The sequence below is a fragment of the Mytilus trossulus genome, chromosome 5, assembly GCF_036588685.1.
Source record: "Mytilus trossulus isolate FHL-02 chromosome 5, PNRI_Mtr1.1.1.hap1, whole genome shotgun sequence".
Taxonomy (NCBI): domain Eukaryota; kingdom Metazoa; phylum Mollusca; class Bivalvia; order Mytilida; family Mytilidae; genus Mytilus; species Mytilus trossulus.
Genome location: NC_086377.1, coordinates 77,167,466 through 77,195,293, shown reverse-complemented (window position 1 = coordinate 77,195,293; position 27,828 = coordinate 77,167,466). Strand labels below are relative to the sequence as shown.

At 33.8% G+C, this 27,828-nt stretch overlaps 1 protein-coding gene across 1 annotated transcript; it reads left to right on the top strand.

Moving 5' to 3' along the window:
- The first annotated feature begins 792 nt into the window (after positions 1 to 792).
- Positions 793 to 15,622, top strand: LOC134719173 (uncharacterized). Its single transcript, XM_063582147.1, has 3 exons — positions 793 to 901; positions 5,405 to 6,538; positions 11,133 to 15,622. The coding sequence occupies exons 2-3, from the start codon at positions 5,428 to 5,430 to the stop codon at positions 11,873 to 11,875; spliced, it is 1,854 nt and encodes a 617-aa protein (XP_063438217.1). The 5' UTR covers positions 793 to 901; positions 5,405 to 5,427; the 3' UTR covers positions 11,876 to 15,622.
- Positions 15,623 to 27,828: the final 12,206 nt, after the last annotated feature.

The following is a 27,828-nucleotide window of genomic DNA, read 5'->3' as shown; positions in this document are numbered from 1 at the left end:
CAACATTTCCATAAAATGTACAGAACAGCTGTACACGAGCTACCAATCACATCAAATATACACATAAGATATTTAGTTTAATAAACTTCTTATAATGAGACCTGACCGTCGTGGTCCCTTTTCTTATTAGCTTCCATGTCGTCTATATCTGCCAGAAATAGTGTGTAAACGATCGCGCTACGACAATTAAATCATAGTCTCGCTTTAAGACTTTCTGTTACTCGTAGACGAAATAATTGTTTTATTATACGCTGTATGTAAAACAAAAAACACCACATGAACATCATAATAAAACTATATTTATATAAAAGAAGACACGTTTGAAACTCTGAACTTGCCTTATTCGGAACTATTTATAATAAGTTACCACCATCACAGATTTAACTTACGACCATCTTCAACATTCATATTGTTTTAGTTACGACCATCATGCTCGTATTTTTGAATGTCTATTTTACAAAAACTCGAATGATTTTATGTATCAAATTTTATTTCAATATCAAAGCACTGACGATTAGTATGAATGAGACAATCGGTTTGGTTGAAATCGAGCTTTTACTGCCCTAAAATTGGAAAAGAAAAACTTACCTCCAGAGTTGTCTCCCATTTTCGGATGGTCGTAACTTTAAGTTACGACCATCAGCTTACCAGCAGTGAACATTTTAAAAGCTGCAATTTTTTTTTTACAGCCTCCTTTTTTTAGCCGTAAGATTTATTGTTGGCTATTATTTAGATACTTTATATATATATACTATACATACTCATGTATATTTTTATTATGTTTCTTTTCAATTAGGCTCTTTGTTGACAACAGGAATATACTGTGATGGTTATTTCATTGATTGTGATGTACATCAGAGTTTGATTGGATCATATCGTTTATTCAGGAAAACAGGGAAAGGTATCATTTCATATTTTTATCTTCTGATTATGCTCTTGGTCATCTCTTTTAGAAATCCTAATACTGAAGAATACATTAATTTTCACATGTTGAATATAACGACCATTTAAGAACTTTGAAAGCGATGACATGGAAAAGGGTCCTTTCTGAAACTAGTATTCAGTTTGTCATCGAAAATCTTAACAGTGTAAATTTATACAACATTATCTGTCATAAATAAAGGCAACAGTAGTATACCGCTGTTCAAAAATCATAAATCGATTCAGAGAAAACGGGTTACAAACTAAACAAACTATTTGATAACAACTGCAATATCCCTGACTTGGTACAGGACAATTTGATAAAAACAAATGGTGGTTTGAACCTGATGTTATGGCTAGCCAAACCTCCCGCTTATATGGCAATGTTAAAAAATATATCGCTAAAATATCAACACTACGTGACAGGAATACAGTACAAACAAATGCAAAAACACTCGGTACAGAGAAACGCATAAAAAATAATACATTTCGACATGTAAACCGCAGAATAACAACGGACATCTTCCTTTAACAACAGCACATCACACCACAAACAGTGAGGTATTTTTTGTGACGTTTATATAATCTTGAAATTCATACAATTATTTGAAATGAGATCCTAAAATTTACAATTATTTTCACAATACTAGTCCAAATAATCATCATGGTTATGACGGTCTTGAAAGGCTATTTTAGATTAATGCTGTGACGACGTCATAATTAGTTGAACTAACACAATACTTTATCCACGGGAAAAGGAAATTAACTCAACTATACTGACAAATAAGACGTATGTGAAATGTACTGATAATACAAAATTTAAACAACAAACTATAAGACATAACACAATATCAAACCGAACACACTAAAGAAACATAACTAAATACATGAATGTTGGATGTATAAATACCGAGACACATCGTATATCAATGCAAGTTCACACTCGACAAAACAGTCATATTCGGGAATAGGTCACATTCGGTGCTCAGAAGACTGACGACATAGATGTTAAACCACAATCTAAGACGTGGTAAAAATATCGTTAGTCAATTTAAACACGATCAGTTATACCATACAACCTCACTTAAAATGAAAACAACACTTTATAAATGTCATGCGTTCGAAACGATTTTCTGAATTTATCTTCATCAGGAACGCTCAAAGAAGAATATTTAAAAGCCAATGATATATAAGAACAGAAATGTATGACGAGCTTATCCATATAAGATCAACCTTGCCTTAGAGAGTTGAAACCTTAGTTTCTAAATCATTTATAAATTTATAAACGAACAATTTAGAAATGGTTGTTATGAATAATGTTATAACCGAAGTACTGACTACTTAGCTGATGATACCCTCGTATGATAAAGATCGATTACTCCAAATAGTCCCTAATTCCACAAATATGGTACATTCGGTAACTAAGTATTCACAAATAAAATTGAGAATGGAAATGGGGAATGTGTCAAAGAGACAACAACCCGACCAAATAAAAAACAACAGCAGAAGGTCACCAACAGGTCTTCAATGTAGCGAGAAATTCCCGCACCCGGAGGCGTCATTCAGCTGGCCCCTAAACAAATATATACTAGTTCAGTGATAATGAACGCCATACCAATTTCCAAATAGTACACAAGAAACTAATATAAAAATAATACAAGACTAACAAAGGCCAGAGGCTCCTGACTTGAGACAGGCGCAAAAATGCGGCGGGGTTAAACATGTTTGTGAGATCTCAACCATCCCCTATACCTCTAACCAATGTAGAAAAATAAACGCATAACAATACGCACATTAGAATTCAGTTCAAGAGAAGTCCGAGTCTGATGTCAGAAGATGTAACCAAAGAAAATAAACAAAATGACAATAATACATAAATAACAACAGACTACTAGCAGTTAACTGACATGCCAGCTCCAGACTTCAATTAAACTGACTGAAAGATTATGATTTCATCATATGAACATCAGGCACAATCCTTCCCGTTAGGGGTTTAGTATAATACCATCATAACATAACAAATCAAAATATTACTATGCTGCTTTCAAAAATATAATAAAAACTTATTGGTCACTGTGCTATTTTTCAAACTACAAGTTGCGCAAAAGTACCCAATTTTCTTAGACTATTCATGAAAAAAAACCTTTTTAGGAATTTAAAGAAATCTATGAGACTGAATTTTGATATACAATATGATTGGTGTAATGATATGCGTTATGAAAATAAAAATAAAAAAAATGCTGTCACCCTTTTTGATTTGTTGCTAGAAGTAAAAAAGAAAATGTCTTTAACATTTCTTTATAAAGTCTTACTTATAGAGTTATCTCCCCTAAGAGGAAAATTACTCGGGCAAAAACAAATATTTCGTATTTGTAACAACAGTCTCAAATATGCAATAATTTAATGATTATTCTATATCTATATTAACAAAAATTGCAGACTGATCAAGCGGAGAACTAGACCGATAGCGTACAGCTATTTTACCCTCAAAGATGGCGGTTTACTTTGAATCTTTTTTCATACTGTTGTCCCCTCTGACAAAACTTCAAAATTATGTATTTCATTTATGGAAATCACAAAATATACTTGGTTAAGCAAAACATTTGGCTTCAATTGATCAATAGGAATATAACGTATACTCTATAGAATTGACCTGATAGAAATTCCGGGCGAACCATAGGATTTTGTCATATTCCTTTTGAACTTTAGGCAGGTTGCCTATGTGGATTCGCCTTTATCAGAGATGCTCTTATTGAAAGATTTGAAAGCAAGATGTGTTTTAACACGTATAAACGTAAAAAGCTATATGCCCACGAGGGACATAAAAATAATAGCCAAATTCATCTTATATCAACATTACATGAAGGAGTTTCTTAAAAGTTTCTTAATCTGACAAAGTAAAAGCACCGACTCCTTGATTCATGTATCGACATTGCCTGAGGTAGTTGGAACCTTAGTTTTTTGAAAATTTCTACATTTATCAACTATAAATTTTAAAAAGTTGGAATAAATCGTATCAGTACCTGCGCAAATACTAAGAGCTGCTGATTCCATCGGGAACCAATATCGAGTTATCGATGCAATACTAGAAAATATTTATTAAAGGACTTTAGAATTGTCGTGAATCTGAATAGTTTTCTGGAGTACACTTCAATGTGAAAAGCTCAAACCTAAACATTTGAAAGACAGGGATGTGTAAATATATCGAGACCCTAAGACCTTAACAGCTAAACGTGATATGAAACTAACTGCCAATTTCATCTATGATGATTTTTAACTGAGGGAGTTGAAACCTTAGATTCTTCATAATTTCATAAGGGATAAATGGATATGATGTGAGTCAAAAGCGCTTTTCATTGTTTACCTTCATCATGAATGTTAAAACCTAAGCATTTCAGAGTCAGAGATGTATGATATATGCGCAAAAGGAATCTAAAAATTTGGTCAAATTCATATAAAAGGTCAATTTTGACAGAAGGAGTTTACTTATAATTCATTGATAAATTCTTAAAAGAGAGGCGAAAGCTACCAAAGGAATATTCAAACACGTATGTCGACAAACAAACAACCCAATTGCAAAAAAGAGGAAAAAACGACCAAAACACAAACGACGTTATAAAACACAACATACAAAACTAATGTCAAAGCAATTCGAACTACATCGAAAATCCAGGGGGTGATCTCAGGTTCACCTGTAGGGAAAGAATATCTTGCTTCACAAATTTCTTTAACAACGTCGAATTTTTAGACAATTTTTATAAATCCCTGAACAGATAACACCTGCCAATTGCTATATCGACTCAGAGATAAAAAATTAAATAAAACATTGTGTATCCAAAGTCTTTTTTTCTGGATTTACCTTGATCAGGAACGCTCAAACTAAAGATTGGATGTCAGAAAAGTATTGCATACATAGAAACTGTAGAAGTTTTCCAGAAATTATTTCTGTTTGTGAAGCATTGACATTGACCCAGTATACGCACTATTATCACCATGTTTACGGAATACGGGATTCCTTATTATTTTCAAATAATAGATAGCTTTCGAGTTCGATGCATTTCCGTCAAACACTTTGGTTTTAGTGAACATCACTTGTGTGTATAGGGGCCTCGTCACTTCCGGTTCCATGTTGAGCGAGTTGTAAGAAAACTATGATGCTATATTGCACGAATTATTCGTCAAATTGAATTCTAATAATTGACAATCAACACTTGTATCATAAGGGAATTGTAATTAAGTACCTACAGAATAAATATAATTACTAGTGCATAATGACGATCACTAAGACATTTGAGGAACGTTAATAGTGCAGGGATGCAGGCGATCCCCTCTATCTGGTAAATGACGTCATAAAGGCGCGCATAATTGACGAGTTTTTACCGGTGACGGTTGAACTCAAAAGTGGTCTATTGAATAATACATACATTTTAAGAATATAAAATGAAAATAACCCTTTCATGTCGAGCTCAATTTATTATTGTAGGTGACATACCGATTAGTAAATGTATGAAATTGGAACCAATGAATGAATTTGAAAATTTGGTTATTGCATCTTCATATTTGAAAAATGAACAAGGATGTTCATCAATACTGAATGAGAAATCTTTCCTACAAGCAGTTGATAAAAGTCAGGATTTGTTGTGTAGATTAATGCTGTCCTACTTTGGTGACAGTGAAAAAAATGTTGAATATCTTGCCAAAGCCCTCCGATTTGCAATAGAAAAAAGACATGATACTATCTCAATGGGTATTGCTTGGCATTTAACATGGATCTATTATAAACAAAATCAATTTGCTTTCCCATCTTTAGTTGATATTTGGCCTGCCGTTCGATGTTCCTGTACAAACGAGTCAGAATATAAGAATGATATTTGCTCATCAGAAGCAGTAATTGTTGTTCAACTCGATACTGATGCAGCACAGCCTTCAGTAATGTTCTTTTCAATTAAGGTTATTTATTTCACAAATTTAATGGACGAAACATTACCTTTTGCCAACAGAATAATACCTTATTCTGATCACATACCGATAACTGGTTCTTCAGCAGAAATGTTATTTAATAGTCATCGAAATCTAACACTTATATGCAAATCCTCATGTTTAACGTCGAAGGAGCCATGTAGACCTTCAAACACACAATTTGAAATAACAGCATGTGTGAAACTGTACTGTAAGGCAAAGGGGTTCATACCAATAGGTGAGGAACATTTTCCAAAGATTTTCTGTGGTATGCGTACTACAGTTGTACAAGGAACACCAACATTGATGACAGGTATGCAGATAGGCAAAAAAGTTGGCACAGACAACTTTAAGAAAGGAACACTTGGAGGGTTTGTCAGATTTAGAGGTGAAAACGCTTTTCTCACCTGCCTCCATGTTTTCCTTACAGCTGAAGAGTTAACAGCTGATTACATAACTCTTGATGATACTGAATCATATCATGTAAAATATTATCAAAACACAACTGAAGCGAGTAATGAAGGCGACGGAATTGTTTGTGGGAAAATTCAAGTTTTTGGCTTTGGAAAAAACTCTGAAGGAACAAGCATAGATGCTGCTTTAATACAGTTGGAGAAAGGAATACCTATAGACTCGTCTCATTTTACTGAAACAACAGGTCAGAATATATTTTATTAAAACTAGTCTCTTAAATGCATATATCAGTTTAAATTCAACTCATTTCATAACAGCTGAAGTGTTCACTATTTTATAGATAAATAAGTCTGACCAATTAAATGAACGATTAAATGGTTTAATATTATGATTTCCGTCGCTGCAAACAATACATATTGAATATATACAATTCCCTTATGATCTTCTGGTTATTGTTTCATAAAACATAGTCAGGGCTAAAACTTATGTCTTATGAATTGTCTAATAATGTTTGATATAAAAGTGTATTTCGAGAACATATCAATGATAACTCAAGTCTCATGACTACTGGGCTGGTGACATCCTCGGATAAATATATCTCCACCAGCAGTGACATCGACCCAGTGTCTGTAAATACACTCATCATAGATACCAGGATAACAGCCCTTTGTGTGTAAAACATATGACTCAAACAAAACATCATACTTCCCCCCTTCGAAGCTAAATGGTTGCTCCCTTATTGTTTTCTGCTGAAAATGAATTTATTGGTGAATTATATTTTTAAATGACGAATGTTTACATTCAATATCTTACAGTGCCATTTTGATATCCATTTTTCTTTCTTTGTAAATTTTACAAAATTTAAAACAATAAGACATTTGTTTAATTTCAAGACTATGAAGACTGTTTTACAATCGACAATAATGTCCCCAGTTTCTTGGATCTCCTATATATGTTAAAAGAAAAGTTTGAATTTCCATGCAGTGAGAAAATTGTTTTGATCAGGTTTTTCATTTTCATCTAAGCATAAGGAACCATCACAGGCACTAGTCTCGGAAAAAAAATCCTATATACCTTTATATAACATATGTTATCTACCCAAAAAATTTCCAGTTTTACATTGATTATTTCTCATTTATATATAAATGCAACAGATACTGGCAGGAGATACACACGAAACAGGGTGTGTAAATTATTTTATCGGTGATTTGAGCATTTTTCCTTTGATGTGTACTCCTTGATTATTATAAAAAAGAAGATGTTGTATGATTGCCAATGAGACAACTCTCCACAAGAGAGTGGAGACCAAAATGACACAGAAATCATAAGTCACCGTACAGCCTTCAACAATGAGCAAATCCCATAGTCAGCTATTAAAGGCCCCGACATAACAATCTAAAACAATGCAAACGAGAAAACTAACAGCCTTGTTTATATAAAAAAATGAACAAAAAACAAATATGTAACTCATAAACAAATGACAACTACTGAATTACAGGCTCCTGATGTCACCATCAGTATTAGTGGACTGGTCATGTAAAGAAAATATATTTGGTCGGTTCACAATTTACTTGTGCAAGTGCACTGCAAAAGAATCTTCTTTACCTTTAATTAAAATGTAAAAAGTAAACAATTATAGGTTAAAGTAAGACCTTTAACACATAACTTTGTCTTACACCGACCAGCAAGCTATCAAGGACACACAAGTGACTAATGTAGCAATTCAAACAGGAAAACCAACGGTTTAGTCTTCATATAAAACAAAACTAGAAACGAGGAACATGTATGAACCACAACAACCACTGAACAGGTTCCTTACAGTTGCAAACAAACGCAGCATGTGTATACGTTTAAACATGCGACAACCTTCAACCTAACCCGAACTTATATACTCTTATTAGTAACTTGCATGTCCAATTATAACTGTAGTTCATTTTGATAAACAAATTACAAAAAACACAAAAACAAAACGAAAAAATACAAAATGCAAATTAATCACATACATGCATTTTATCTGATATTTCACAAATAATTTGACAGTGACAAGAAAGTGAAACCATCTTTGTCATTGCCAATATCCACATCATAATTACAGATAACAAAAATGTTCCATAGATATATAGGAAGATGTGGTGCGAGTGCCAATGCTACAACTCTCCATCCAAATAACCATTTATAAAAGAAAACCGTTATAGGTCAATGTACGGCCTTTAACACGGGGCCTTGGCTCACACCGAACAACAAGCTATAAAGGGCCCCAAAATTACTACTGTAAAACCATACAAACCATAGTCCATTTCATCATATAAAAACAAAAATATATATTACAAAAACAAAAAAAAAGTATTTGTCAAATAGCGCATTTTGTGCGGTAAAATTTGGTATCAAGTAATATAATAAGTAGGGGTAGTTCAGAATGTTAGTGTAAGTTTAAACTCTAAGAAGTTCGGGGTATATAAACGTTGAAAATATGCCGCACAGCCCTATATTTTGACCTTTGAAAAAATAGAATTCTAGGGTATATTTTTTTTTCAAAACTTCATAGTTTTCGTAAGGCAACATAATTCTTTGATACGTCATATCTTGTGTGTACCCTTTTATGTCTCCTTATGTTCTATAAAGTTTCCCAAAGTCTGATTACGTGCTTTTTCATTAATAATTGCAAACTATCAATGAATACAAAAAAAAGCTAATGAATTGCATGTGTCTGAAATGCTTTTTTTGGATTTACTTTCATCAGAAACAATCAAACCCTAAAAGAGGCAAAATATAACAATGAGATACTCTCATTCATAAGTCTAAAACAAATTGACAATGCCATGGCATAACACGAAATACTACAAAAAGACAACATAGAAAGACTGAGCAAATACTGGGGATGATCTTAGACGCCTCACAAGGGGAAGCATATCTTGCTTATCATTCATATTTTCAACGTTTATATACCCCGAACTTCTAAGAGTTTAAACTTACACTAACATTCTGAACTACCCCTACCTTGACTTAAGGGTTTCCGCAGATTTCAATTTGACCGCTCTGCATATATATGTATATTTACTGGTAACATTCCCAAGTTATGTCTCTACGAGATGAAACATAGAGATCATATCTGGGAATCAGTACGTTAACAAAATTAATTACCTATGAATATTATATATCTCCCCAAAAGAGGCGTGGTTTGTGAAACAGCTGTATTTACTAGTAAGTGCAACCTATAGACAACGAAAATAAAAGGACGATAACTGTGTCCCCAGACTTGCTGCCGGAAAGCATCTCAATGTTTTGCCTTTTGCGACATTCGTCACAGGCGAGACGATACAACATACATATTATTCTGATAGTATCGAAATACATACTAAATCGCTGTATATTTGGAACTGCCACAAAAACAATTACTTAAAAAAACTAATGATTAAGATATAATGAGGAAAATTGAATTGGAGTCCATGTGAAATAGTTTTATCATATTAGCAGCTTTTTATGCTAATTATATGAAGTTTTATCGTAACTCTAGATACGTCGTGGCAACCTGTTTGTTATAAAATATATTCTGCAGTATTAAACCAACACAAAAAAAAACAACATGGTGATATTAAAACAAAATAACTTCAAATCAAGGCAAATAATGGTTTCTTGTATTTCACATGCGCTTATGCACAGGATTTTAGATTGTTTATTTCATTGTTATAACTGATTATATACATTCAATCATTTGTTTTAAGACTACATACTTAACAGAATCTGGTTAAAACTTTAAATGTAGGTTCCCGGAAATCTAACTAAAGGATGATAATTTAAAACGAGATGGCGGCGAGTTTCGTGTCTATTTGTATTTCCTACTCTGTCGGTATAGTTTCGATATAGTAATCTTTAACCTTAATGATGCTTTCCATGGTTATATCTTGGTCTTTATCCCCAATCTGTTCTTTAATAGAACGAAAAATTATTGTCTTTTTCAGGGTTAATTTCATGTGTTTTACGAAATGTCAGACTTAAGCCTTCAAATTGAACGCATTTAAAACAGAATAACAAAAATAACTCAAAGGTTATTCAAAAATGGGGACGTCCATAAAAACTAACATCATCAAATATTATCAACACACTGGACGAGTGAAAAACAAGTGTCATATTCCTAACCTGGTGCAGGCATTTTCCGAAGAAAATGGTGTATTTAAAATGGTTTTATCAAAGGTCCTTACACTTATATATATTGTGTTTAAACGCATGCTTTCTTCTGAATGCGTCGGATTTCTTTTTTTTTGAAAGGCTTTTCTGGTTTTAGAATGGAAAGTTAACTGAGGGATTGTATCAGATTTGATAGAATCAGCTAAAACTATGCACTATGTGAAAAAACCAAATAAGGGTTTAATAAGTAGATATAAAAAGATATGGTATGAGTGCCATTGAGACAACTCTCCATCCAAATCCAAGTCACAATTTATAAAAGTAAACCATTATAGGTCAAAGTACGGTCTTCAACACGGAGCCTTGGCTCACACTGCACAGCAAGCTACAAAGGGCCCCAAACATTACTGGTGTAAAACCATTCAAACGGGAAAATCAACGGTCTTATCTATATAAAAAAAGAGAAACACTGATGAACCACAACAACAAACGACAAACAACTACTGAACATCAGATTAAGTATATGGTCTAAAAACTGAATATTGAATATTGAGCGCCACCGCAAATATTTCATTAAAATTGTGTACCCATGCAAATGTTGTTACACCGACTTTTTTTCGTTTCCATGAAATAATATAAAACACAATGGCCCACTCATATAATCACATTCTTATGTTCATTGAGCCGTAATATTACTTTTTTTTCATATATAGGTCTACAATCGTGTTACTTGAATGACATATGTATTGATTACAATTCACTCAGACACGGCTTTCCAGGCCCAACGATTTCAATTGTGTCTATAGGAGCTGTTTCCGGCAACTCAAAAATAGATTTCAATGTCATGGTGCAGAAACCTATTGATATGGATATAGATGCATTTAAAAAATCGATTAGCGATATAATACTTGAAGGTATGAGAGATCATGTAGTGGCTGTCATGCAGGCGCTTCATTCTTGGTCCGATATTAGAACACCAGTTCGTGATAGAATTCGCATTTCTGTAAATAAAATATGTAGTGCAGAAATGTTAGTTGAAACAAAAGAGAGCATAGCTGAAATCGTTTTTCGTATATTTCCTGAAACCTTAAATCATGAAAACAGCGATCAAATAGAGAAAATCGACAAACTTCTGCACGAAGCAACGTTTGAACAAACTTCTAGTAGATTTTCAGCAATAGTCAGTGATGTACATATGCAAACAACTGCACTGAAGAGGACAGTAGAGTCAGCCAAAAGAATGTCATATAAAATTTATAAACAGATTTACATACCAGGCATTCCATTCGAAATGGGTGATTCAGGTACATGCTTATATGTTCATGATAGTGTTAATCCTAATACAAAAGGATGTATCGGTATGGCAATTGCTAAACATCCAGATGGTGGATGCATTGCTACTCCAATAATGGAAATACTGAAACATTTTCAAATCCGTTTTAAGGATTGTTATTAGGAACGTGTGGACGTAAATGGACCATAGAATTAACTGATTGACTCTTTATATTTGTGTGTTGGGTTATTAATACAACTACTAGATTTTGTATGTATATCTTCCGTACATTCACTGCATCAAACAATAAAAACAAAGGATCAATTAATTTGAAAAGATTGTTATTTTAACAAATATAATGCTGATCTCTAACACAGTATACCAGGTGTGACAGAGTGAATTTGGATACAACTTCTTATTTCCATTTTTTTTTTAAAGAAATCACTTATATAACTAATCTTTCATAAACTTTTATTTTTAAAGTATATTGGTATCATGTTGTCGTCGTCGTCGTTGTCTGAAGACACTTAGTTTCCGGACAATAAATTAAGTTTAAATGAATGGATCTTTATGAAATTTAAACAAAAGTTTTGAAACCACAAAAGGAAGGTTGGGATAGATTTTGGGAGTTATGGTCCCAAGAGTTTAGGAATAAAGGGCCTAAAAAGGGGTTCAAATAAGCATTTTTCTAATTTCCAGACAACAACTTGTGTGTAAGTGTATGGATCTTTCTGAAATTGTACCACAAGGTTCCATACCAATAAAGAAAGGTTGGGATTGATTTTGGGGGTTATGACCCTAAATGTTTAAGAATAAGGGGCCAAAAAGGGGCCAACAACAAAATACTTTTCTAATACTTTGTATAAATTGCTTATTTCTTGACCAATTTCAATGTGTTTTTTTTCTTGAACTCTTGGGGTTTTTTAATATGCTGAATCTAACCGTGTATTAAGATTTTGGATTTCAGGCCCCGTTTTCAAATGTCTACATTAAGGTCCAAAGGGTCCAAAATTAAACTTAGTTTGATTTTAACAAAAATTGAATTCTTTGGGTTCTTTGATATGGTGAAACTAAACATGTATTTAGATTTTTGATTATGGCCCAGTTTTCAAGTTGGTCCAAATCGGGCTTCAAAATTAAACTTTGTTTGATTTCAACAAAAATTGAATATATGGAGTTCTTTGATATGCTGAATCTAACCGTGTATTAAGTTTTTGGGATTTTGGGCCGCGTTATCAAATTGGTCCACATTGAGGTCCAAAGGGTCCAAAATTAAACTTGTGTTTGATATTTCATCAAAATTTGAATTATTGGGGTTCTTTGATATGCCGAAACTAACCGTGTATTTAGATTTTTGATTTTTGGTCCCGTTTTGAAATTGGTCTACATTAAGATCCAAAGGGTCCAAAATTAAACTTGTTTGATTGTAACAAAAATTGAATTATTGGGGTTCTTTGATATGCTGAATCTAAACATGTACATGTATCTAGATTTTTGATTATTGGCCCAGTTTTCAAGTTGGTCCAAATCGGGGTCCAAAATTAAACTTTGTTTAATTTCAACAAAAATTGAATATATGGGGTTTTTTGATATGCTGAATCCAACCATGTATTTAGACTTTTTTGATTTTTGGGCCGCGTTATCAAATTGGTCCACGTTGAGGTCAAAAGGGTCCAAAATTAAACTTTGTTTGATATTTCATCAAAATTTGAATTATTGGGGTTCTTTGATGTGCTGAATCCAACCATGTATTTAGATTTTGGATATTGGACCGTAATTGGTAAATGTCCAATTTAAAATTTTAAGTTTTTAGACCACATTTATTCTGTGTCAGAAACCTATGCTGTGTCAAATATTTAATCACAATCCAAATTCAGAGCTGTAGCAAGCTTGAATGTTGTGTCCATACTTGCCCCAACTGTTCAGGGTTCGACCTCTGCGGTCGTATCAAGCTGCGCCCTGCTGAGCATTTTATTTTACTATTCGTCATTTCACAGATCTTATATGACCATGTGTAATACATATAGTACAAACAAATTCCTATAAGTGTAACATACATTAACTAATTGAGCAACATGTCAAATAATGTTTACACAATTAAGCTTTCAGACAGGAAACTTTCAACAACGTACACATTTTTTTATGTCTATGTAAATATGCTATTACACACTTGTAGCCGGGTCCCGCATAGGTACAGTGGAGATCACTTCTAACCTCTCATTAAATCTGTCAGGAGAACTGTTGTAGAACAGTACGTAGAACTGTCAGCAGGGGTCGAAATTAGCGCTAGATCGTGAATGGTTGCATTATATAGTAGATCGGAATTTAATGAACTATACAATATGTGAAAAATTTGCAGTTACAGACCTAGATAGGAAATGTATTTTCGAAACAGGATCGTCAAATTTCAGATTGGATTCTGTACTTGCTCATGAGCAATCAGAACAGCACATGTCAAATTAATGTCATTTTTGCAGGACCAGTAGATTTTGAGCCGGGAGCATGTAATTCAGTGATTTTCTTTTTTTTTTGTGTGTTACATAAATTTTTGTTTTTCTCTCAATTTTTGTACATAAATTAGGCCGTTAGTATTAGGGGGGCATTATTATTAATTGTTTTACATTTGTTATTCCGGGAGTCAGGATGGCTCATTATCACATAACAAAATTATCGGACCTCAATAACCAATATAATATCTGTTTACGAGTAGTTTTCATACCTTGGACGACCTGTTTAACAAAAATCTTTTGACCGCATCAATCTAAACTGCCTTTATTTGCTTTTCCTTTCTGCAAATCTATATAGCTGCACAGTACTTCAGTTTTAATTTAAGGTCTAGAGGGACTGTAATATACAAGTAACAGCAATTTTGGAAAAAAATGTAATTGTTCACATCAATTTATAGTGCCAACATGCAGGGGCAGCTAGATCCAGGCTGGGGGTCCAACTATATGCTCCCATTCATATGCATTGATGTTTAAAAAAAAAGGGGGGGGGTTCCAACCCCTGGACCCCCTCCCCTTGATCCTCCAATGAGCATGTCCTTGGTTTTTTTTCAAAATATTGAATCATTAACAAATATCAGTTGTTTGTATACTTCAGACTGAGTCATGTAATAAAATCTTTTGACTGCATCAACCAAAACTTAACATATTTGCTTTTTATTATGTAAATCTATATAGCTGCACAGCAATCTAGTTATAATTTTAGTTCGAGAGGAACTGTAGTATATAATTTACTGCAATATTGGAAATCAATGAACACAAATTTTTTCTCTCGCATTAATTGAGGGTGCCAGCATTTCCTATTTTTATTCAAAATATCGAATCAGAAAAAAAATATCAGTAGTTTTCATACCTCAGACTCGTGTTACAAAATTATTTGTCTGTACCAATCACAACTAACCACATTTGACAGCACCAACCAAAACTGACCATATTTGACCACATCAACCAAAACTGACCATATTTGCTCTTTTTTATACAACTCTTATAGTCGCATAGTAAATCTGTAATATTTTTATGTAAGGATGGAGTGTATAATCATTATAATACAAATGATCTATATTATAGGGTTATTGCATGAATATTGGGGAATATTGTTTCGAGAATTTTATATTGCGCGTGCTTATATTTTTATATCAGGATGGATTGTTCAATATGAATGAAAGCACCGTTGGAAAACAAAATTATGCTCGCATCAGTTTAAAGTGCCAGCATGTCCTCTCTTTAATAAAAAATTTGAATCGTAAACTAATTTCAGTAGTTTTGATATCTCAGATTGACTCATGGATATAACAAAATGATTTGTCTGCATCAACCAAAACCATGAAAACTGACCATACTTGACCGCATCAACCAAAACTGACCATATGTTACAGCATCATCCAAAACTGACCATATTTACACTTTATTATGTAAATCTTAATATATATATATATATAGCCGCATAGTAAATCACTTATACATGTAGTTACATACCACGATGGATTGTATAATTCAAATGACAGCAATCTTGTAACACATTGGCTAAAAAAAAAATTCACATCAATTTAGAGTACCAGCAATTTTCTGCAAGTCCTCTTTTTATTCAAAATATTGAGTTGTAAACAAATTTCAGTAGTTTTGATATACATGTATCAGACTGAGTCGTTTTACCAAAAATTATTTAACCATATCAACCAAAACTGAACTTATTTACACTTATCATGTAAATATATATATGGCCTCATTGTAAACCAATACAATTTCTATGTCAGGACGGATCGTATGATAAAAATGACACCAACTTTGGAACACAATACACCTATATTGCTAATCCAGGCTGACCCGGCCTCTTGAACTTTTGAAGCATACAACAATCACTTTTCCATTGTGGCGTCAGATATTTTGTTTTATGATGTCAAATTTTTACGGGTACCTATGCGATATCCAGTAATGGCAGACAAATAGCGGTAAGGTGTATTTATACCATATCTTAAAATTTAGCGCACCGTTATTTTCTCTCTGTATTCATAATAATGAACCGTCACTATAGTGAATTTTTAAGTCAATTAGTTTGTGTATTTTTTTTTTTAAACAAAACTATTTTACGGCATCATCCAACACTCACATGACGGATTCATATACTTTATTTTAAAATAAAAAAGTACATGTATGGGGATTCTCTTCTTGGAATAGTATACTGTTAATATAATTTGAAGACAAATGGAAGGAGGCAAAGAAAAATGCATGATTTTGTTTGTAGCCGAACGTCCAGTGGCAAATGCTTCATTCATGTTCAGATGAGTATATTTTTCTGAGTTTCAGACTCCCAGATATCATTTATATTCGTTATGGATAAGTCTGGCTAAATTGACCAAATGGTGCAATTGTACATGTATATTTTTTTTTACGTTATAATACAACACTTTTTTCATTAATATCCCATAATTCATCCACAATTTTCGTATGAACATTTGTCAAAACAGAATCTTAAATAAATGTTAATCCAAGGCAAACAAGCAGGTAAATAACGATTAAAATTCCATGAATAGACCACTTTCGAGTTCATCCGTCACCGGCAAAAACTCGTCAATTATGCACGCCTTAATGACGTCATTTACCAGATAGAGGGGCTCGCCTGTATCCCTGCACTATTTACGTTCATCATAGTCTTAGTGATCGTCTTTGTGCAGGATGAACTAGAAATAATGGTTGCTCTGTAGGTACTTACTGACAATTCCCTAATGACAGCAGTGTTGATTGTCAATTTTGAGAATTCAATTTGCCGAATAATTCGTACAATATAGAATTATAGTTTTCCAACCACTCGCTCAACATTGGAAGGGAAGTGACGACGCCCCTATACGCACAAATGACGGTGATAAAGGCGCGTATAATTGACGAGTTTTTTCCGTTGACGGATGAACTCGGAAACTCGAAAGTGGTCTATTGAATGCAGAGTTATATTTATGAAGAGACTGTTTAAAACGGGGAACGAAGAAACGTAAACAATGATGTTTCCTATGCAATCTTATAAAAATATTTCTCCGATGAGTTGGATTACCTCCTATTCACTTCGAAATTTGTACATGTAACGTTTGATCAGAAAGAAATATAGAAAATCTGCTATTATATAGCAAAGTAATTGGAAGTGATTTATTTCTTCTAAATTCTAAAGTGCCCTTACTGCAGTGACGTCATTTAGAACTGTTCTACAGTCCTGACTGATTTAGTCAGTTGTGCTGACAGTTCTACGGTTAGAACTGATTTGGACAGTTCTACCTAGAACTGATTTAGACAGTTCTACCCTAGAACTGATCCTGACAGTTCAACCTAGAACTCATTTAGTCAGTTCTACCTAGAACTGATTCTGACAGCTCTACTTAGAACAGTTCTAGGTAGAACTGTTCTAGGACAGGTTAGAACAGTTCTATGACAGTTCTCCTGGCAGTTCTAATGAAAGGTTAGAAGTGATCTCCACTGTAAATATAACTATAAGTTTTTGATTAATAGATTTCTCCTTACTATGGCCTTACCTGAAATTTTGGACAGTGTGTAAATACATGTACCGTTGTCTTGTTTGTTTCGGTCATTACGGATACTGTGAACAGAACTTAAAAAGTATAGATAATATAAATAAAGTTAGAGAAAATTGCGTATATATTTTTGTTTCATGCGTAATCATTATTGAAATTACTAATTCAATGTTAATTTCTGCATTTCATTTCATAATGATGATAACCGTCTTGAAGTACTATTAGGAGCTGCTAATGATACAGTATTCAAACTCGTCTAGAATGATGTATTACATAGTGAAACATGCTCACGCCATGTGTAAAAAATTCAGACATCTATTATTTGAAAACAGGTTTAGTTATGAAATTGATTAGACATTGATTGATGAACATTTAGTTTTTTGTTTACAAGTAACTGTGTATTGTGTATTTATCTCAAAATGTATATTTTGTTTATTGTGTATTATTTCAAAATGTATGATAATTTGTTTATAATGTGAATAATCACTTGAATCTTTGTATTCAAAATCTCCATCTACATTGACGAAATGCAGATACATTCATTAATTCATTCTCTTTTGTCGTAAGTTTTGTTTTCGACAGACTCTTATTGTCAATTTCTAGATGTAAGTCAAGATAGTGAGGGTATCTGTTTTATCCTTCATCTGAAGTTCGATGGCAAAGGTGCGTTCAACATAATCACGAAAATTTGAATTATTTAGTGAATTTTCATCATCTTTATATCGGAAAGTGAATTTAAAGGGTAAGGCTTTTCTTTCTTCCTTAGAAGCTCTTGAGAAAAGTCAGCCTCATATGAATGAAGAAACAAGTCGGCAAGAAGAGGAGCACAGATGTTCCCATGAAAATACGAATTGTTTGTTGGTTGAAAAACACATCCTCCAAACTGTGATTTGTGTACAAAGTCCGATTTATCCTTCCCTAAGACTTGTTTCTAAGTTGGCAATTCTTTTTTATGAAACAAAGCAGGACCAATTCCTTCAATTTGTCTTTTAGTTTGGAATGGGGTTATGTAGCATAAAACTTTAGCAATCATGAATTGTTTTAAGTTTGTTAAATTGAAAAATAACTGTTTTATTGTATTTCAGAGAAAAAGACACATTGATTTTACATTGGAACAAAATTTGCTAATTACTCTTAAGAAGATCTAGATTTAAAAAAAAAAACAACAGACGGGTTATATGAAGAACAATAAGGTTGTTTTTTGTTTTGCTTGTTGTTGTGTGTTTGCGTTTACTAGCTAATATTTTGGATGATAACACATTGATGATAAATTAAATATGCAATTACTGCAATGGATACATCCGGATAAAGAACATGATTTTTGCCTGCCACTTGAAACGAAGGTAATTTGGATTGGAACATAACTGTTCACTTCCAACAGGCCATCTACGGAACAATGATCAAAGAATACCACTCGGCCACCGAGGCCCCTTCTCCTGATACTATAGGCATCAGATTTAATGTCCCCTTTCACAAAGAATGCGAGTTCATACATCCTGCACAGTCAAACGAATTCCCGGTATAGCATAAGTTTCACATATAAGGCTGTTTTTTTGTTTGTAATGATAAGATACGAGTATCTTCATCTCCATTGCCTCAGGAGAATTCCCGTGTCTGTACAATCTGATGAATTAAATACTGATGTTAAAAATCCATACTAAAGCGTATTTACACTTGTGAGACAAAACAAGTAGACATATAAAACTTAAGCAGGTCGGGAACACTACCTTAAAATTGAGAATGGAAATGGGGAATGTGTCAAAGAGACAACAACCCGACCAAATAAAAAACAACAGCAGAAGGTCACCAACAGGTCTTCAATGTAGCGAGAAATTCCCGCACCTGGAGGCGTCCTTCAGCTGGCCCCTAAACAAATATATACTAGTTCAGTGATAATGAACGCCATACTAATTTCCAAATTGTACACAAGAAACAATATAAAAATAATACAAGACTAACAAAGGCCAGAGGCTCCTGACTTGGGACAGGCGCAAAAATGCGGCGGGGTTAAACATGTTTGTGAGATCTCAACCCTCCCCCTATTCCTCTAACCAATGTAGAAAAATAAACGCATAACAATACGCACATTAAAATTCTGTTCAAGAGAAGTCCGAGTCTGATGTCAGAAAATGCAACTAAAGAAAATAAACAAAATGACAATAATACATAAATAACAACAGACTACTAGCAGTTAACTGACATGCCAGCTCCAGACTTCAATTAAACTGACTGAAAGATTATGATTTCATCATATGAACATCAGGCACAATCCTTCCCGTTAGGGGTTTAGTATCATACCATCATAGCATATCTGAGAAGAATAACATAACCCGTGTCATGCCAACAACTGTTTTTAGATGGATATGCATGTATTAGCATACTTATGTCCTCGCACATATAATTGTTTATTTACGTGTGATGCAATTTATTTTTACATCGATTTTACCAATCCACTTAATGAGTAACAATGCATGATGGACTACTACGTCGAAACGGTTGCCCGGTTGACGAACATGGCGGACCCACTTTTCTAGCTGCCGAGGAAAATTGTGTTATTTTACTGTTTTAGTCACATCAATATATATATACACATTGTTTTATTATCACCACCTCTACTCTAAAACAATCGTTCATGTTGCCTGAACATTAAAACCATCATATTTCACTTGGAAAGCTACAAATTGTGTGTTTAACCGGCTTCTGCTGACGACGCCATCTTGCGTTTTTTGGTAAATTGATATTTGGTCATCCATATTCCAAATATTTATTGTGTCAACGTCTTACCAGATCTTATAAGTAACCCTCACAGAGAACATTTTTACTTTTTATAAGATTTTATAGCATTTTAAACAGTACCTGTCCTTTTACTTTTGGATATTTTTACGATTTTTACCGTTTCGTTTTACTCCTCATATTTTTAACTGGTTTAACCGTGTGTTTTAGATTACCTAGCATTGACATCCATAGTTCTACCTCTTGATATATATCAAGACAATAGACATAGCAAGAAAAAGGAGTGACAGAGTCAAAACAAAACGTTCTGCGTATATCCCTGTCAAATCAGCACGCAAATCTGTTATTGTTGCCTCACCAAGCTGAATATGCTCTAAATAAAAACCAAGCAATTCGTCAAAAACTTGATGCCTAAAATCGAACATTCTCAGTAGTATCTGTATTTAGTCCTGGTAACTTAGTGCTTACATTCACCGCTGGTGCTTATGACGAATTTAAAATCGTGTCTTTGCGTGTGCTTTAGGGTCAAGGGCTGTCAATCAGAATGACAAATACGATCGACGTATACAACACTGAAGTCTCTGAATCTGTCGTTGTCATTAATGCACAGAACAAACTATATGTATTAAGCTTTTACAATACTTTGTCAAAAGTAGTTCTGAATAGTAATCAGCTACATATGTCAGTTTTTATTTCGTCAACTCTACCTGATACCTTGAATGTATTAGACTACAACAAGGATTTCATAACAATTAACAGCAAAATCAGACAATGCTGCATTGCATATCTTAACTCAAATCAGGGTAGCTGTACTCGATCAACCGACATAAACACTAGTATTCAACAAGATCAGTTTGAAAATTCTAAACAAAGTAGTGCTTCTGCATCTTTAAAGTCTCTAATAAACGCTTCCGATAACAACGATCAACAACAAAATGACTACTGTCCTACATGTGACAATCTTTGTAGTTCTGACGATAAGGCAGTTGAATGTAAGATCTGTAATAAATAGATTCATTATAAATTTGAAAATTTTACTGTTAAGGAGGTTGATGAGATAGAGAATGATTTAACACTCCAATATAAATGTAACAGCTGCAAAAGTTTAAAATCATTGCAATCAGATTTACTTGTTTCTCAAATAAAACATGCCACGGATATCACATGTATTCAACCAACCACGAGTATACGGTCACGCTCAGAAAATAGCGATACAGCTATAAACTCGAGTCATATCTCAGTTCCGTGTACCACTCCGTCCCGCTAACTAACTGTAATGTACATCCTATTCCAGTGACCATCAGTGCCACTCCAACGAGATCATGTAATAACACTAACAACTTAGAGGAGGAAAATAAAATCTGAACTTGGTCTAAAAGATAAGCAACTTAAAACCAAAGAATCACTCATTTTTAAACAAGATGCCGAAATAAAATTAATGAAAAAGAAATTGGCTACTAACAGAGCCCTCATTAGATCATATTCCATGAAACAACGGGTACGATCATTGGAATTTGAACTCCTTAAACAAGACAATAAAATTTAAAATGTATCTGATAAATTCATTGACTTTAAAATAGAAATATGTCGTAAACAACCGAGAACTAAAAGAACAAACAAAAAGTGAATAATAAACAAACTGCTGACCAGTTCATGTTTGAGAAGTTTTCAAACGATTCTTGTTGTAAAGTATTATTCGATACAGAACTTGACATGCGTGATGACGAGGCAAGAGATGAACAATCACCTATTCATAATATACAGTATACCGCACAGTCTCCTTTTTTAGGCTGTGCTCGTGTGCAGAAAAGACACCTGCAACATATGAATTTCTCCCCACCAAAGAAACCAATGTACCACCCTCCTCCAACAAGACAGAGGAATCCGAACCATATGCCCACCGACAACACCAAGTGATTCCCAGATGTCAGAGCCAAAGTCCACGAATAGACACGTCTCATTACCCCAATTCTACAAAGACGATAATACAAGACCAGCAATTCCAACAATCGACTCAGTCAAGAATTTAACTACACACTCGTTAAATATTTTATCTTTTAATATTGAGGGCCTGACCTCCAATTTAGTGTATCTTGATAAACTTACTAAAAGATCAGATATAATTTTACTTCAAGAGCAGGATCTATAGTCACGAGAAGGACAATCTGTATAATATTTTTACTGATTTTAACTGTCACATAAAACGCTTTGACGATGGAATTATCGATGATGTAGTTGACAAAAAAAAGAAACTATCTGATGGAAGTAATATAATTGCGGCAATACGTTTGAACTTTGATGTATCTCTGGTGATAATTTCTGTAGATTTACTTTCTCGTAGTAATAATTATAGTCAGATGACTATCTTGCAGTATAGGACGAACTTATCGAAATTGTCACAAAATGCAGAGACTATGCTAATATTTTAATTGGAGTTGATATGAATGCCTCAATTTTCAGGAACCATCCTAGAGATAATGACTTTAAAAACTGTCTACGTAATAATAATCTATGCATACCTGAAAACTATGTTGAGTGTAGTTATTTTATCATTTTAACAATGATTATCGTGATGAGTCACAAATTGACTATTTTATCCAGAATTTTGATATTATTAATACATACTGTACATATAGTCGTGAATTAGCTAACACATCAATTCATGATCCGATAATGGTATCAGTTTTAATAAAAACTGCAGATAACCGAATGCTTTTCCAAAAAGTAAACATTTGCAGCGTATAAACTGGAATAAAATTGATAAAAGTGAATATCAGAGATTAATGGAATTAAATTTACAGTAAAAAAATAACTGAAATAGATCATCTAACACTTGAAAACTTTGATGAATTTGTGATTTCTGTCTGTGAGATAATAACTCAAACAGCTGATACGCTCCGACCTCCTAATAGTAGAAAACGTGGGGAAAATAGATATTGGACTCCGAATATGACTGAAATTTCAAATCGTAGTAAATTGCATTATTGGATGTGGAAACAAGAGGGAACATCAGATAAATTAGGCATTCATTATCAACAGCTCGTGCAGGTGCACTCGACTCCAATCTTATTTTTTGCTATCCAAGGTCGGTGGTTTTCTCCGGGCCCTCCGGCTTCCTCCACCCATTAAAAACTGACCGCCACGAAATAGCCCAAAAGCGGTGCTTAAAAGTGGCGTTAAAACACCAAAAATCAAAATCAAATCATTTTCAACAAATGGGAGTACTTAAAAAGAAACTCAGATCAGAGCAAAGGAAAATAGAATCTGCTAAGAGACAGTATAAATTTAATAAATTATGTCGTTATCTGACAGAAATGATAATAATTTCTATACTTTAATTAACAACCAGCGTAACATGTGCTCTTCTGTGACATCTATTTTTAAATATGACAATAAATAATTAATACTGAGGAAGAATTTTAGATACCTGGGCTTCATATTATGAAAATTTAGCCACACCTGTCTATAACCCGGACTTTGATAATACATATAACCTTATTATGGAACAGGACATATCATACTTGACCGATACTTATACTGACAATAGAGATACGCTGGCCCCAGTCTCAGAAAGGGAGGTGGTACAATTCACTTAAGAAAAGGAAAAGCACCTGATGCCTCTAGCGTAACCTGCGAACATCTTAAATTTGGTGGAAAAAATCTCTCTTACGTCTTAACATCTATCATAAAATTCCCATTTTCAAATCATCTTATACCAACCATATTTACACAAGGACTAGCTTGATCTGTGTATAAGAAAAAAGGAATCCGAAAGAGGATACTGGTTCCTACAGGAAAATAACTATCACTAATCCCATTAGGACATTAACAGAGAAATTACATCTTGTCAGGAAGAAGGACAATATTTGCAATATACTTATAGAAAAAAGAGGGACGAAAGATACCAAAGGGACAGTCAAACTCGTAAATCTAAAACAAACTGACAACGCCATGGCTAAAAATGAGAAAGACAAACAGAAAAACAATAGTAGACATGACACAAAGACTTTACTCAAGGTACAATACCACTGGTGGCTGCACTTATTCTATCGAATTACATACTGAGGCTTAGGAGAATGGTGATCCACTCATTATTGCACTAACAGATACTAAAAGCGCTTTTGATGTGGTCTGGCACGATGGTCTTCTTCGAGAAATGAATAAAGCTGGCCTATGCGGCGACAATTGGCTTCTTTTTAAAGACTGGTATAAGGGGCTGAACTCTAATATCAAATGGCAAGGACAAACGTCCAGAACATTCCTGGAATCTCAAGGTGTCAGACAGGGTGGTCTCTGGTCCCCAACCGCTTATAAGATTTTTTATAAATTCTCTTCTCACAAATCTCGAAACTTATAGTATTGGCTCTCATATTGGTTCTATCTACGTAGGAGTTCCGACCGTAGCAGATAATGTCACCTTATTATCAAACTGTCCGTACCAATTACAGACAATAAAATTGAGAATGGAAATGGGGAATGTGTCAAAGAGACAACAACCCGACCAAATAAAAAAACAACAGCAGAAGGTCACCAACAGGTCTTCAATGTAGCGAGAAATTCCCGCACCCGGAGGCGTCCTTCGGCTGGCCCCTAAACAAATATATACTAGTTCAGTGATAATGAACGCCATACTAATTTCCAAATTTACACAAGAAACTAAAATTTAAATAATGCAAGACTAACAAAGGCCAGAGGCTCCTGACTTGGGACAGGCGCAAAAATGCGGCGGGGTTAAACATGTTTGTGTGATCTCAACCCTCCCCCTATACCTCTAAACAATGTAGAAAAGTAAAAGCATAACAATACGCACATTAAAATTCAGTTCAAGAGAAGTCTGCGTCTGATGTCAGAAGATGTAACCAAAGAAAATAAACAAAATGACAATAATACATAAATAACAACAGACAACTAGCAGTTAACTGACATGCCAGCTCCAGATTTCAATTAAACTGACTGAAAGATTATGATTTCATCATATGAACATCAGGCACAATCCTTCCCGTTAGGGGTTTATTATCATACCATCATAACATATATGAGAAGAACAAAACCCGTGTCATGCCAACAACTGTTTTTGTTTTTTGTCCATGGATTTATGAGTTTTGAACAGCGGTATACTACTATTGCCTTTATTTAGAATAAATGTGTTTAGTTCCGGCGCAAAGACCTTATCAGTGACTCAATATTAACGCCAAAATATGCAATCTTTAATGACTTGACAACAGTATCGTAATTACATCCCTTCTTAATAAGTCTATTCAAAGATTTTGTAAGTTTATGAGGTGAATACTGACACCTTTGTGCTTTATAAAGAATATTTCCATAACAAATTGGATGTGAAATACCTGAACGTATTAGAAGTCTGCATGTTGAACTATATTTACAAATGATGTCTTTATACCGATGATAAAATTTAGTAAATGTTTTGACTAGTTTGTGATATCGAAAACCCTGGTGTAATAATTTTTCAGTAATACATACATTTCTCTCGTTAAAATCTAAAACATTGTTACATACACGAGCGAATCGTACAAGTTGAGATATATGAACACCGTAAGCTGGTGACAAGGGAACGTCACCATCTAAAAACGGATAATTAACGATAGGAAATGAAAAATCATCCCTTTTATCATAAATTTTAGTATTCAGCTTTCTGTTAGTGATATAGATATCAAGATCGAGGAAAGGGCAGTGGTCATTGTTAGTATTAGCTTTATTTAAAGTCAGTTCAGTAGGATAACTTTCATTAATATACATACTGAAGTCGTCATTATTGAGAGCCAAAATATCATCCAAATATCTAAAAGTATTATTAAATTTGTTTATCAGATGTTGTTTTGATGGGTCTTTGCTTATTTTTGTCATAAATTGTAACTCATAACAATACAAACAGAGGTCCGCAATAAGTGGTGCACAGTTAGTCCCCATTGGAATTCCGATAATCTGACGATATACGGAATCCCCAAAGCGAACAAAAACTTTATCTAGTAAAAATTCAAGGGCATATATAGTATCAAAGCATGTCCAATTAACATAGTTTTTTGGTTTATTGCTACTAAAAATGACATTAAAGAGTTTGAACATATATATTCATATTCTGATTTTTTGAATGCCCATTTAATTAGGTGTGTGAATGTTTTCTTAATGAGAATGTGAGGCAATGTGGTATACAGGGTAGAAAAATCAAAACTTTGAACAGATTCAAAATCACCAATATAAGCATGCAATTTGTCAAGTACTTCCAACGAGTTCTTGACACTCCAAAAGTAATTTATTCCACTATTTTCGAAGGCCTTATTTGAACAATTTATTATAAGGTTTTTTATTGTACCAAGTGTGCTGGTAAGCATAATGGACAATTTAGTAGTTGAACAATGGTTTGAAGACGAAATAAATCTATATTTGTAAGGGGTTTTGTGTAGCTTCGGAAGCCAATACATAGTTGGGACTTTCATTGTATTTGGCTCTGCTTGTAAAGCGGTGGCTAAAAGTTTATTTTTGTTACAGATTTCGTTTTCTGAAAATGGAGTCAGAATGTTGGTGAATTGGTGATTTCCTTTTTCAGAACCTCAATGTAAAATGTTGGATTTACAAATTGTCACGCAAATAAATCCGTTATCTAATCAGTCAAAAATCTTTCATACTTAATTACAGATGTGCTGACTCTTACGACTGATCCATCAATGGTAAACCACCTATGGATACTCCATAAACGCTGTTCATCTTGGTATTCAACGCGATAAGCTCTCCCGTCTCGGCACAAAAAAAGTTATACCTGGTCGCATACAACTAGCCAGACAGACTGTCTACTGATGGGTGCTGGGCTGTATGATATCAAAGGAGTCAACCCAATGGTCTCGCTTCATCTTATCCGCTGCTATGTGATTCCCAGGCTTTTATATGGACTTGAGGTTATACTTCTATTGAAAACAGATATAAGTAATCTTACAACATATTTTGTGAAGCTATTAAAACGTATCCAACATCTATCGGACCGTACAGCAAATGCTGCAGTCCTATTACTTATTGGACAAATTCCTATTGAAGCGGAGATTCATAAAAGAATTCTTGGTATTTTTAGAAACATTATTGAGAATGATAACTCTGTCGAACGTGATTTAGCCTTCCGTCAACTTGCAATGAAATCTGATTCATCAAGCAGCTGGATTCGTTAATGGTTATCAAAGGTACCAGGCTTATAATTTAATACGCCAGACGCGCGTTTTGTCTACATAAAAAATAATTCGTAAAATAGTTACTATCACAGAATTATATGATCTAACGTCACCTCATGATCTACTTGTCAGTCCTCCTTCAAAGTCACAATGGAAAAAAAAACTGGTTAACACCTCCGTCAACTACTACAGTAACTGGATAACCAAAC

What these genes read in the sequence shown, in the direction of transcription:
- LOC134719173 (XM_063582147.1), top strand. Translation starts at nt 5,428, where the DNA reads ATGAAATTGGAACCAATGAATGAATTTGAAAATTTGGTTATTGCATCT. An exon ending in TCATTTTACTGAAACAACAG is followed by an intron (nt 6,539 to 11,132) that starts GTCAGAATATAT and finishes TTTCATATATAG; the next exon opens with GTCTACAATCGTGTTACTTG.